Source organism: Phacochoerus africanus, chromosome 6, assembly GCF_016906955.1.
Source record: "Phacochoerus africanus isolate WHEZ1 chromosome 6, ROS_Pafr_v1, whole genome shotgun sequence".
Classification (NCBI taxonomy): Eukaryota; Metazoa; Chordata; class Mammalia; order Artiodactyla; family Suidae; genus Phacochoerus; species Phacochoerus africanus.
In genome coordinates, this window is record NC_062549.1 from 50930501 (window position 1) to 50943825 (window position 13325).

General features: G+C 37.8%; 1 protein-coding gene across 1 annotated transcript in view; it reads left to right on the top strand.

Annotated features, from left to right (window-relative positions):
* The first annotated feature begins 2844 nt into the window (after positions 1–2844).
* The window catches only part of SLC7A13 (solute carrier family 7 member 13), a 29925-nt gene continuing 19444 nt past the window's right edge, over positions 2845–13325 (top strand). Inside the window, 3 exon segments of the mRNA XM_047782854.1 lie at positions 2845–3080; positions 3082–3136; positions 3139–3632. Coding sequence (XP_047638810.1) covers positions 2845–3080; positions 3082–3136; positions 3139–3632 — 785 coding nt within the window.

A 13325-nucleotide genomic window follows, 5' to 3' on the forward strand; every position in this document is an offset into this window, starting at 1 on the left:
TTTGTTATTTGTAGACTTTTTGATGATGGACCATTCTGACTGGTGTAAGGTGATACCTTATTGTAGGTTTGATTTGCATTTCTCTAATAATTAATGATATTGTGCATCTTTTCATGTGCCTTTTGGCCATCTGTATTTCTTTGCAGAAATGTCTATTTAGGTCTTCTGCCCATTTTTTGCTTGGGTTGTTTGTTTTTTTGTCGTTGAGTTGTATTAGCTGTTTGTATGTCACTCACCTTCTTTGCAAATATTCTCTCCCATTCTGTAGGTTGTCTTTCATTTTGCTTATGGTTTCCTTTGCTGTCCAAAATCTTGTAAGTTTGATTAGGTCCCATTTATTTGTTTTTATTTCTATTGCTTTGGAAGACTGACCTAAGAAAATATTGGTATGATTTATGTCAAAGAATGTTGGCAAAACAGATTTTTTTTTTTTTCAATTTTATGGCTGCACTCACGGCACATGGAAGTTCCTGTGCCAGGGATTGAATCCAAGCCACTTGCACTGCAGCTGCAGCAATGCCGGATCCTTTAACCCACTGTGCTGTGCTGGGGATTATGGCCAAGTATTATTCCATTGTACATATGTACCCCACCTTCTTTATTCATTCATCTGTCAATAGACATTAGGTTGTTTCTGTGTCTTGGCTGTTATGAATAGGAATGCTCCACAGTGACCTGAGCCACTGCAGTTGATTCTTTTTTTTTTTTTTTTTTTTTTGCCATTTCTTGGGCTGCTCCTGCAGCGTATAGAGATTCCATGGCTAGGGGTCTAATCGGAGCTGTAGCCACTGGCCTACGCCAGAGCCACAGCAACGCAGGATCCGAGCTGCGTCTGTGACCTACACCACAGCTCACGGCAACGCCGGATCCTTAACCCTCTGAGCAAGGCCAGGGATCGAACCTGAAACCTCATGGTTCCTAGTTGGATTCATTAACCACTGAGCCATGATGGGAACTCCCACTGCAGTTGATTCTTAACCCACTGTGCTATGACAGGAACTCCTGGCAAGACATTTTATTTGAACTACTGCAGTATGGAAAAGACTCCAGTCTAGAACTGAGCTCAACTGTTAAATACAGCGAAGACAGCTGGGGATTTATAGCCATGGGGCAGAGTGAGGGGTGAGTGGATGGAAAAGGACTAAGAGGAACTTGATTAGATATCACTGGGGTGGGTATTGTTGCCTAACTCTGCTGAGCAGTCCACAAATGAGGCCTAGTTGAGAAGAGGACTCAAAGCAGCCTGCTTAAGTTTGGTCAAGGAAGGGTTCCTTCCTGGTCAGTGTGAAATATCAAAGTGACTGCTGTTTCACTTCTGCTTTCTAAGTCTCACACAAGAAGCTTCCTTCCTCTTTTATTGAGAAATTTGGAAAATGTAGTTCCGCATAGCCAAATTTGTAGGTCTCACACTGTAGAGTTACCAAAATATTATTTGGGGACAATGGCTCTTCTTTTCATTTTATTTTCCTGTTGTGAAATCCAGGGCTTGGGTGGGGAATTCCATCACCGTCTCCTGAAAGTAGGTGGTGGGAAATTGAATGACAGGACATTGGCTAACTCTACCCCCTGCTTCTACTTTGTTTCAAATTTTTTTCATGAGTTAAATTATATTTTACTCTCTCTTAAAAGATTTTATTGTGATAAAAATGTAATAGAGGTCTATGATCTTAAATTTTCTATGTATATGAATGTTGACTATAATTATAATATTGTACAACAGTATTATACATCTAAGCTGAAATTTTATGACTGTTGGTTAATAACTACCCATTCCTCTCTGGGCCCAGCCCCTAGTAACCACTGTTCCAGCCTCTGACTTTATGAGTTTTAGATACCTCATATAAGTGGAATCATGCAATACTTGTCTTTCTGTGTGTGGCTTAGTTCACACACTATATTTCTATTTTAAGGTGAGCTTTCTAGTCTTCTTCCCTATAAGGACTTCCTCGGTCCTTCCTTTTGGGATAGGAGGGGAGGCATGGTTTCATTTGGTTGTGGACCTGTATTTATTGAGATCTATACAGTATTATTACTGTATTTTCAGATGGATCAGATGCAGTCTGCCAGAAAATAGCTAGTTTACCCACAACTTAAGGAAAAATATAAATAATTCCATTTTCATTTAATCTTAGAGGATAACTCTGAAATAATTTACTTCCTAGGTGGAGGGTAAGCTCCAAGCTGATGAGGCTTTAGAGACACTTAGGACAATACTTTGCACTGTAGTGTCAACATATGTAAGAGCTTTTAAGGTCCAGGCTTTGCTCAGATGTTCGGGACCCTCCTTCCTTCTGTCCATGGGGTCAGGTCTCCTCCTGTACCTCTCATCCACATCTTTCCATATGTGACCCAGACAACCAGGATGATGGCTGGTTAGGGGACATGTTTACATTACAGAGTGTTTCACTCTCTCACCTTGTTAACTGGTTTCTATGGATCTGATGAAACATAAATACTTGGTTTCTTGAAAACTTGGTGGTAAAAAAAATGGGAGGAAGAGGGAACAGTGTGAATGAGAGAATAGTAAACGAGCTAATTCTTCAATGTTGGTAGGAGGAAGCCAACTTTCTTAAGTTGAAATATTTAAGAATAAAAGTGTCTTTGTGTTGTTTAGAGTTATGGAAGCAACTACTGAAAAGAATCATAACCGCATATGCTTTTAAATGATTGTTTCCAGAGAAAAGACCTGGGACTGTGTTTAGGAAGAAGCAAAACCCCTGCTTTTCTCTGTAATGCCCTATCTTATTGAAATTCCCCCCCCCACCTGAATGTATTATTTTGATAGTAATTAAAAAACAAGTCAAACCTGAACTCTTCCAAGTAATCTTACATTATTTTACTTGGATGCATCACATATATTCTGTCAATGATTGGACATGGGCCATATTTTACAAAGGTGGAACAAAAAGGGCAGCACTTTCATCTCAGAGAATCCATGAACATCCTTTCCAGCAATATATGAAGGAAAATCCAGAAATTGTAATTTATGTACAATTACAATGGGTAAAGGTCAGGAGAGTATTTGGATATTTCCGGGGCACGAGTTTTTTAGTTGTTCATATAATTGGAGCAGACATTTTTGCTGCTGATATACTCTTGCGTGAATGTGGGGCTTTCCCTGTGTATGTGGGCTGGGCCTGTGCCCTCTTGTCCATTATGACCACTCTCTGCTCAGCAGAGATAGGTATAACCTTCCCATGCAGTGGAGCCCACTACTATTTTCTCAAGAAAGGTTATGGCAACTTGATCTCTTTCCTGAATCTCTGGACAGCCTTGTTTCTGGGGTCAGGGTTAGCTGCCAGTCAAGCTCTGCTCCTTGCTGAGTACAGCATCCAGCCTTTTTATCTCAGCTGCTCTGCTCCAAAGCTGCCAAAAAGATGTCTGGCACTAGCCATATTGTGGACTGTGGGCATTCTGAATTGTCGTGGTGTGAAAGAGGTGACCTGGCTTCAGATAGCCAGCACTGTGCTGAAAATGGCCATACTTGGCCTCATTTCACTAAATGAAGTAGTGCTGCTGGTGAGGGAGCGGAACGAGAATGTAGAAATATTTCAGAACTCTTTTGATGCCGAGTTTCCAGAAGCCTCCCAGTTTATAGAAGCAACCTTTCAAGGATACTTTGCAAATAGCAGGTAATCAACAATATCTTGAGAAAAATATCTCAAGCCATTACTTACTGCATGCAATATGAAATGCACATCTTTTATTAAATTTTGTGTTTCATTTTAAGTAAGTGGTTCACTGTATTTTTTTCTTCTTTGTTGTTTTCTAAATCAGATCAGAATATGCCAGGTTTGTACTTAACATCTACTCTTCATTTTTCCCACAGTCATTCCAAAGTACTTATTTTCTTGAATAAAAATATCTCTTTCAGCCTTCTTTTCTGGAACCTCAGATATGGGACTTCTGTGTCAATCTAATTTTTCTCTCTATTAATGGGTGAATTCTGGGGTTGTGGAAATATCTCCCTTCCATGAAACTGTGTATCCAAGAATTCCAATGCCAGACAGTGTTTGTGTTGTGGGTGGGTGTGCCACACTGAGACCCTACTTTTTTTTTTTCTTTTTTGGCCTCACTGCAGCATATGGAGTTCCCAGGCTAGGGATCAGATCCAAACTGCAGGTACCACTCAAGCCACAGTTGAGTTGGAAATGCTGGATCCTTAACCCACCTTAACAGGGCTGGAGACTGAACCTGCATCCCAGCATTCCCCAAATTCCACCAATATCTTTGTGCCACAGTGGGAACTCCAACCGTTAAGTATTTTTAAAGAGAAGAGAATCATAGATACCTTTGATTGCTCTAAGGCTGGATTGAATTCTCTTCCCTTCAACATCAGGACAGCAGTTTTCTATTTTCAAAATCAGTCTCTTCTCTTGACCTCCACCTGTATCCTTTCCCTCTCACCTCCATAATACAATTTCACATGGATTTATTTCATTTTTCTCAACTTCAGCCTTTTAGATCAGTTCTTTGACACTGAAACATGAAGCAGACTCTACTACTGAACACATTTTTCCTTTAATCTTAAGACTCCTTGCAGTTACTGATGTGTCCATCATTCATTAAATCACTCTGTTGGCAGGTGTTTTTTAAATGCTAACTATTTTGCAAGCCCTATATTAGTGCTTCAAGATGAGTAAAGATGTATTCTTTACCCCTAAAGATGCTTATAGTTTAGTAGACACTTGAATCTAGTGTCCGTGCCTAGATTTTGTCCTGATTTCTGCCACTTACTAGATGTGGTAAGGATCTTTAACTATCTGGATTTACTTTTTTTTCTCTCCTTCATTTGAAAACTGGGCTTTATGGCTTAAAATCACTGTAATTCTTCACCTTATGAACAAATAATGTCATGATAGTATTTAATAAGTGGCTATAAGGGAACAATATAATTACTATGGAAATTCCGTGGAAGCTAAGTCATAATTGCTGTGTCATCAAATGGAAAATATAGAAATTTTAATTAAATAAAAAAATTCCAGCAGTAGAAAAATATGGGTGAAGCTGTGGCGATCAGAAGTGTGCAGGTGTGTAGAGGACATGGCAGGTAATGTTAGGTGACTGCAAAATGGATTCCACCTGATGGGCTTGATAATAGATGTGATTGCTAACCTAAGCACCTATATAGAGGTAGAATCAATTGGAATGGAGACAGATGACTGGAAAATGCCAGCTTTTAGGCATAGGAAAAAAAAAGAAGATCCAATGAAGAGTCCAGAGGAAATTTCAAGAATTCTGAAAGAGAAAATCACCATATGTTTCCAAAAGAGGGTGTAATCAATATAGCAAAATGCTTTAGAAGTTGAAGAGTGTGAGGACTGATCAGAAACAATTTTACTAAGAAAACATTGGTGAACTTTGAGAGTAAGATGAAAGTCAGTCTGCATTGAATTTTATTTAATTTTATTACAATGTTGTATTAGTTTCAACTATACAGCAAAGTGAATCATATAAATATATCCACTCTTTTTTTACCATGTAGGTTATTACAACTTATTGAGTAGATTTTCCTGTGCTATACAATGAGTTCTCATTAATCATCAGTTCTATACAGTAGTGTATATATGTTATTCCTGCTCTCCCATTTCTTCCCACCCCACAACAGTTTTACCTGTGGTTACTATAGGATTAGTTCTGAAATCTGTGAGTTTGTTTCTGTTTTGTAAGTAAGTTCTTCTGTGTAATTCTTTTTTTATATTCCATATATAAATGACATTATATGATATTTGTCCTTTTCTGACTTACTTCATTATGATAATCTCTAGCTCCATCAGTGTTGCTGAAAATAGCATTATTTCATTCTTTTTAATGGCTGAGTAATATTCCATTGTATATATGTACCATATTTTCTTTATCCATTCCTCTGTCAATGGACATTTAGTTTACTTCTATGTCTTGGCTATTGTAAACAGTGCTGAAATGAACATTGGGGTGTGTGCATCTTTTCAAATTATGGTTTCCTCTGGATAGATACTCAGGATTGGGATTGCTGGATCATACTGTAGTTCTCTATTTAGTTTTTTAAGAAACCTCCATATTGTCCTTCACAGTGGTTGCATCAATTTACATTCCCACCAACAGTGTAGGAGGGATCCCTTTTGTCTACACCCTCTCTAACATCTACTGTTTGTAGACTTTTTTAATGATGGCTATTCTGACTGATGATACCTCATTGAGTTTTGACTTGCATTTCTCTAATAATGAGGGATATTGAGCATCTTTTCATGTTTTTTGACCATCTGTATGTCTTCTTTGGAGAAATGTCTATTTAGACCTTCTGACCATTTTTTGATTTTTTAAAAAATATAAACCTTCCTAAGATGTTTGTATATTTCGGAGATTAATCCCTGTCAGTTACCTCATTTGCGAAGATTTTCTCTGATTCTGTAGGTTGTCTTTTCATTTTTTTAATGGTTTCCTTTGCAGGCTTTAAGTTTAATTAGGTCCCACTGGTTTATTTTTGTTTTTATTTTCATTACTCTAGGAGGTGGATCTAAGGAGAAAATTCTGCAGTTTATATAAGAGAGTCTTTGGCTTATGTTTTCCTCAAAGAGTTTTATTGTATCTGGCTTTATATTTATATCTTTAATCCATTCTCAGTTTATTTTTGTGCATGGTGTTAGAGAGTGTTCTAATTTCATTCTTTTACAGGTGGGTTGTCCAGTTTTCCCAGCACCACTTGTTAAAGATACTGTCTTTTCTCCATTGTATGTTCTTGTCTATTTTGTCATAGATTAGTTGAATATAGGTGCATGGGTTTATTTCTGGGCTTTTAAAGTCCTGTTCCATTGATCTATATTTTTGTTTTTGTGCTGGTACTATATGATTTAGATTACTGTAGCTTGGTAATATAGACTGAAATGAGGGAGCCTTTTTCTTCCAATTCTGTTTTTCTTTTTCAGTATTGCTTTGGCTGTTATAAGCAACTATATGCCAGTAAAATGGACAACCTTGAAGAAGTGGACAAATTCTTACAAAAGTACAACCTACTAAGATTGAACACAGAAGAAATGGAAAATATGGATAGACCAGTAACAAGTACTGAAGTTGAAACTGTGATTAAAAAACTTCCAAAAACCAAAAGTCTAGGACCCAGGGGCTTCAGAGATGAAGTCTATCAAACATTCATCAAGGAGTTAACAACTATTCTTCCGAATCTCTTTCAAAAAAATATCAGAGAAACGAACCCTCCCAAATTCATTCTATGAGACCACCATCCCCCTGATAGCAAAACCAAAGATAGCACATAAAAAGAAAACTATAGGCCAATATCACTGATGAACACAGATGCAAAAATCCTCATTAGAATATGAGCAAACCAAATCCAACAGTATATTACAAAGATCATACACCATGGTCAAGATTTATCCCAGGGATGCAAGGATTTTTAAATCTTTGCAAATCAATCAATGTGATACACTGCCTCAACAAACTGAAGAATAAAAATCATATAATCATCTGAACAAATGCAGAAAAAGCTTTTGACAAAATTCAGTTCACTTTTATGATAAAAACTCTCCAGAAAGTGGACATAGAGGGAATCTACCTCAATATAATAAAAGCCATATATGACACACCCACAGCTAACATCATTCTCAATGGTGAAAAGCTGAAAGCATTTCTGCTAAGATTAGGAATGAGACAAGTATGTCCACTCTCACCATTGTTATTCAACATAGTTTTGGAAGTCCTAGCCATGGAAATTAGAGAAGAAAAAGAAATAAATGCAATCCAATTAGGAAAAGAAGTAAAATTATCACTGTTTATAGATGCCATGGTACTATACATAGAAAATGCTAAAGACACTACCAGAAAACTGTTAAAGTTCAATCAATTTGGTAAAGTTGCAGGCTGCATTGAATTTAAAAGTGAGGTATTGGGGTTCCAAGGTGGTGTAGCAGCTTAAGGATCCAGTGTTGTCACTGCTTTGGCTCAAGTGGCTGCTGTGGCATGGGTTTGATCTTAGTCTGGGAACTTCCACATGCTGTGGGCATGGCCGACCCCCCCACCCCCCCAAAAAGTGAGGTATTGAGAAAAGCAAGCTATGAGAGATTACTCTTTTATGATTAAATGGGCCACTGCAATTTGAGAGCCTAGCATATGAGCAAAACTTTCTTTTTCTCTTACTCTCACTTTGTCTTTCTCTTTTTTAATGATAGAAGATATATCTTTGGCTTCTATTTGTGCCAATTTCATCTTGTTCCATTGCCAAAGATGTTTCATTGTTGGATAATTTTTCTCTGCTTAAAACAGATTAACAAAATTTGCTAATTTATAAACTATTATATAATTTTTCAAAACTAGCAAGCAGTAAACAAAAACTGGAGGAATTTGAGTGTCTGCTGGGTTTGTTAATTTACTTAATGTATTTTAAGTATAACTAAATTCTAAGTAACACTTTTACCAGTAAAATGGTAATTTTTAGGCAGCTGACTTTGCATGCTGTGGGAACATCCATCTTTTTAAGTTCAAAGCCAATGATATTCACTACCTGCCTAGCTATTATAACCTTATAATTGTATTATATTCCTTATCTCCTCTATAAAAATCTAATACATAATGAGAAAGAACAAAAGGCCCAGAGGAAAGTATAGGTAATCCCCAAAATTGCCCTTTTGCTTATTCAAAGCTTTAACTAATAAGCATAGTCATTAATAACTTGTTAAGTGCTAGGCATTGATTGGAATTTTATTGTCTCTCTATTTTCCATTTCCCTCAATATACAGGCAAGGAACTTAAAAACTTGACAGCCAATAAATTGTCCAGAAGCCCACAAGTAGTAAGTGGTTGATGAAGCCACTTACTACTCTTTAAATGAGAGTTTTCTAATTCTTACCTCTTCAAGTGCTTCATCAGGTCATATTGTTGTATTCTGTGGATGTTTACATTCAATCCCTGGGCAGATGCAGATGGAAGAAATCTGATATGTAAAAGGAAAAATATTTATTAGTCAGAGGGATTTGACATTGTATAATAGAAACTCACACACATTAGCTTAAGACAATCAAAGGGGAAGTTGGAAGAATAATTTTGGATTTCAAGGAAGACCTGAGCAACCAGTCTTCAGGAGCAACAGGTATTAGGGAAGTTCCACGACTTAAAACGGAGTTATTAGCTGCTTTTCTTTCCTTTTTTCTTTTTTTTTCTTTTCTTTCTTTTTTTCCTCCATGACATTACTTTTTTCCTGATTCTCTCAGTTTTGTTGACATATTGTTCAAATTCTTACAAGTAATCTTCTTGCGTACTGGCAATGATTGGCTGCCAGTGAGTCAGAGGTCGGTATTTGGTCCTATAATCAGTGGCCAGGGCACAGGGTCACAATGTATTCACAGCTATAATGTTATAGCAGGGATAATTCTCAGAGAATGGTGACATTGGGGAACATGGTGTCACAAACGGGACAATATTTGAGAATAAGACTGTTCTAGAAAATCACTATATATGATGTTAAATCACAATCCTCTTTTATTTTTTGCACTTAATATAGGCACAAAGGGAAGGTAAAGAGCCTACAGAAAGAGAAAATTTATGACTGATTCTTTTAGTCTTTTTACATATGCTAGGAGAATATAGAATAGGACAATTTTTTAGTCAGAGAGAGTATTCTCTACTATTTTCCCAGAAGTTATGATTTTGTTGAGATCTGAAGAAAGGATTAGAGTACACTAGGCAACTAGTGAAGGAAAGAACATTCCATGTGAGAGAATGGACTGAGAGCAACAGGGAACACAACCTTTTTGAGTAACTGAAAGGAGGCCAGCATGCCTGTAACATGGTTACAAAGGGGACAATCCAGTTGTCACAAAATATATTCTCATAGGCCTTTCTCACTTTTCACAGTGACCCTCACCACAGTCACTATTTTAAATTTTATTTATGTGATTATCAAATTAATTATCATTCCTCTTCTTGAGGTTGAAGTTCATGTTTGTTTTTGCTCACGAAAACTTTGCTCACTCTATCCTCACTACTCAAATTCAGTGCCTAGTACCTAACAGAGGAGGTTGAAGACACAGGTAGACTCTGAACCTACAGGGTCTTTTTTTTTTTTTTTTGAAATTTTATTTTAATTTTTTACAGCATAAAGTACATATATTTAAACACAATTACATTCACACAGATTATTATATCATGGATCTTAAGAAAGAGATTAAGTGATTCCACTTCCTCTGGGGAAGTGGAATGGAAAATATGCTGAGACAAATAGGAAATTTATTCTATACTCTATCCCATTTTGTATGGCTTTCATCCTTACTATTTCATATTATCTGTTACATTTCAATTTTTATTTAAAAATTAGCATTGTATTAAAATAGTGTATATTAGGCAACTAAAATTTATAAAGAAGAAAGTCTTATATACCATTAACTTTTATATAGCATAATAAAAAGAATAACTTAGCTGGTAAGAATAACAAAAATAATACACCCCTCTGAAAATAAATAAAATGCAAAATGCATAAATTGGTTAAAAAACAGTGTAACTATATAAATATGTCCTCACAATTTGTTACATCTTATTGATTCTTCAATATAGGCATTACACCATTCTAGGTGATGTGATAAGACATCATAGGCCTTACATTGTACCATGGAGAGAAATGGTTATTAATAATACAATTGTAGAACTGTATCATTTAATTGTACAGTTGCACTATTTAATTATAATTATCATAAATTCTTTGATGGAGAGGAAATCAGAATCAGATCTAAGAAGACTTCAGCATTCCAAGAATGATGTCAAATGACCCCCTTCATGGTGGATTATGTGCTTATTTACTATGAGATGTATTTCTTCTTTAGAGATTTCTTGTTTGTGTATCAATTGTAGATTTTTGGTTTGCAGTTATTCTGAAGTTTTGATATAAGAGTCTATATGTATATGAGATTGTTTTAAGTTGTTGTTCTCTTAATTGCAAGTGCATCTCCAGTGTCCTGCATTTGTGCCCACCTCTTCTCATGATTTCAGATTTTGGTGGTATAATTGTGCATGGATGGTTTCGTATTTTTACTGTATATATACCTTTACTGGTGAGCCTTGTCATTTGTGGCATTTTTTTTTGTCTTTTGTCTTTCTTTTGTTGTTGTTGTTGTTGTTGTTGCTATTTCTTGGGCCGCTCCCACGGCATATGGAGGTTCCCAGGCTAGGGGTTGAATCGGAGCTGTGGCCACCGGCCTACGCCAGAGCCACAGCAACGCGGATCCGAGCTGCGTCTGCGACCTACACCACAGCTCACGGCAACGCTGGATCGTTAACCAACTGAGCAAGGGCAGGGACCGAACCCGCAACCTCATGGTTCCTAGTCGGATTCGTTAACCACTGCGCCACGACGGGAACTCCTGTGGCATTTTTGTTTCCTGTTGCTGTCTTTTCTTTTCTGTCTAGAGAAGTTCCTTCAGCATTTGTTGTAAGGCTGGTTTAGTGTTGCTGAATTCTCTCAACTTTTGCTTATCTGTGAAGGTTTTGATTTCTCCTTCAAATCTGAATGAGAGCCTTGCTGGGTGGAGTAATCTTAGTTGGAGGTTTTTTCCTTTCATCACATTAAGTATATCATGCCACTCTCTTCTGGCCTGCAGAATTTCTGCTGAAAAATCTGCTGATAATCTTATTGGGGTTCCCTTGTATGTTACTTGTTTCTTTTCCCTAGCTGCTTTCAAGATTTTCTCTGTCTTTAATTGTGGTCAGTTTGATTAATATGTGCCTCAGTGTATTCCTCCTTGGGTTTATTTTATATGGTACTCGTTGTGCTTCCTGGATTTGAGTGAGTGGTTAGGGAAGTTTTTGGTTATTATCTCTTGGAATATTTTTTCTGTCCCCTTCTCTCTCTCTTCTCCTTCTGGCACCCTATAATATGGATGTTGGTGCATTTAACGTTGTTCCAGAGTTCTCTGAGACTCTCTTCATTTGTTTTCAATCTTTTTTCTCTTTTCTGTTCCACATCCGTAATTTCCACTAATCTGTCCTCCACCTTGATTATTCATTCTTCTGCCTCCTGTATTCTGCTGTTAGCTGCTTCTAGTGAATTTTTTATTTCAGTTATTGTATTTTGCATCTCTTCTTGTTTAAGTTTTATATCTTGTATCTCTTTGGTCAGTATTTCCTGTATGTTATCCATCTTTGCCTCCAGTTTATTTCCAATGTCTTGCATCATCTTGGGCATCAACAATCTAAAGTCTTTTTCCTGGAGGCTGAGAATCTCCTCATCACTTAGCTGATTTTCTAGGGTTTTTCCTTTCTCCCTCATCTGAGTTATAGTTCTCTGTCTTTTCATTTTTATAGGTTTTTGGTGTGGTGACCTTTTTACAGATAATAGAGTTGTAGCCTCTCTTACTTCTGGTGTCTGCCCCCCTTGTGGCTGAAGACAGTATGGGGGCTTTCTGATGGGAGGGGCTGATGCCTGCCCACTGGTAAGTGGAGCTGATTCTAATCCCTCTGGTGGGTGGGACTTTGTCTGTGGATGAGATTAGCAGCAGCTGCTGCCTGAGTGGTCTTTAGGTAGCCTGTTTACTGAGGGGCGGGGCTGTGATCCCACCTTGATTGTTGTTTGCCCTGGGCTTCTCAGCAGCTGACTCACAGGTGGGGCCAGATTTTCCCAAAATGGCCACCTCCAGAGAAAGGCATGCTGCTGAATACTCCTGAGAGCTTTGCTTTCAATGTCCGTCCCTCACAACAAGCCATATTCACCCCTGTTTTCTCAGGATGTCCTCCAAGAACTGCAGTCAGATTTGACCCAGATTTCTATGGAGACTTTGCTCTGCCCTGGGACCCAGTGCATGTGAAAGTCCGTTTGTGCCTTTTAAGAATGGGGTCTCCATTTCTCCCAGCCCTGTGGAGCTCCTGCACACAAGCCTCACTGGCCTCCAATGCCAGATGCTCCAGGGGCTCTTTCTCCCAGTGCCAGATTCCCGCATGTGAGGGTTTGATGTGGGGCTCAGAACTCTCACTCCTGTAGGTGAGTCTCTGTGAACCAGTTAGTTTTCAGTCTGTGGAGCTTCCCACCCTGGAGGTACGCCCCTCCTACCTCTTGATGTGTCCTCTTGAAATCGCCCCTTCTACCTCTTGATGTGTCCTCCTCTTTTTCTTCTGGAGTAGGGTATCTTTTTTAAAATTTCTGGTCCATTTGGGTGGAGATTTCTCAGCCTTTAGTTGTGAATTTTGTTGTTTTTAGGAGAGAAGTTGAGCTGCAGTCCTTCTATTCCACCATCTTAATCCTCTCTCAATTATTTCCCCTACAGGGTCTTAAGGGAAGATTTCATTTTCATTCTTGTGTCTTTCTTCAAAAATTTTACCATCTATGAGGGAAATAAATATATTCCCTCCTT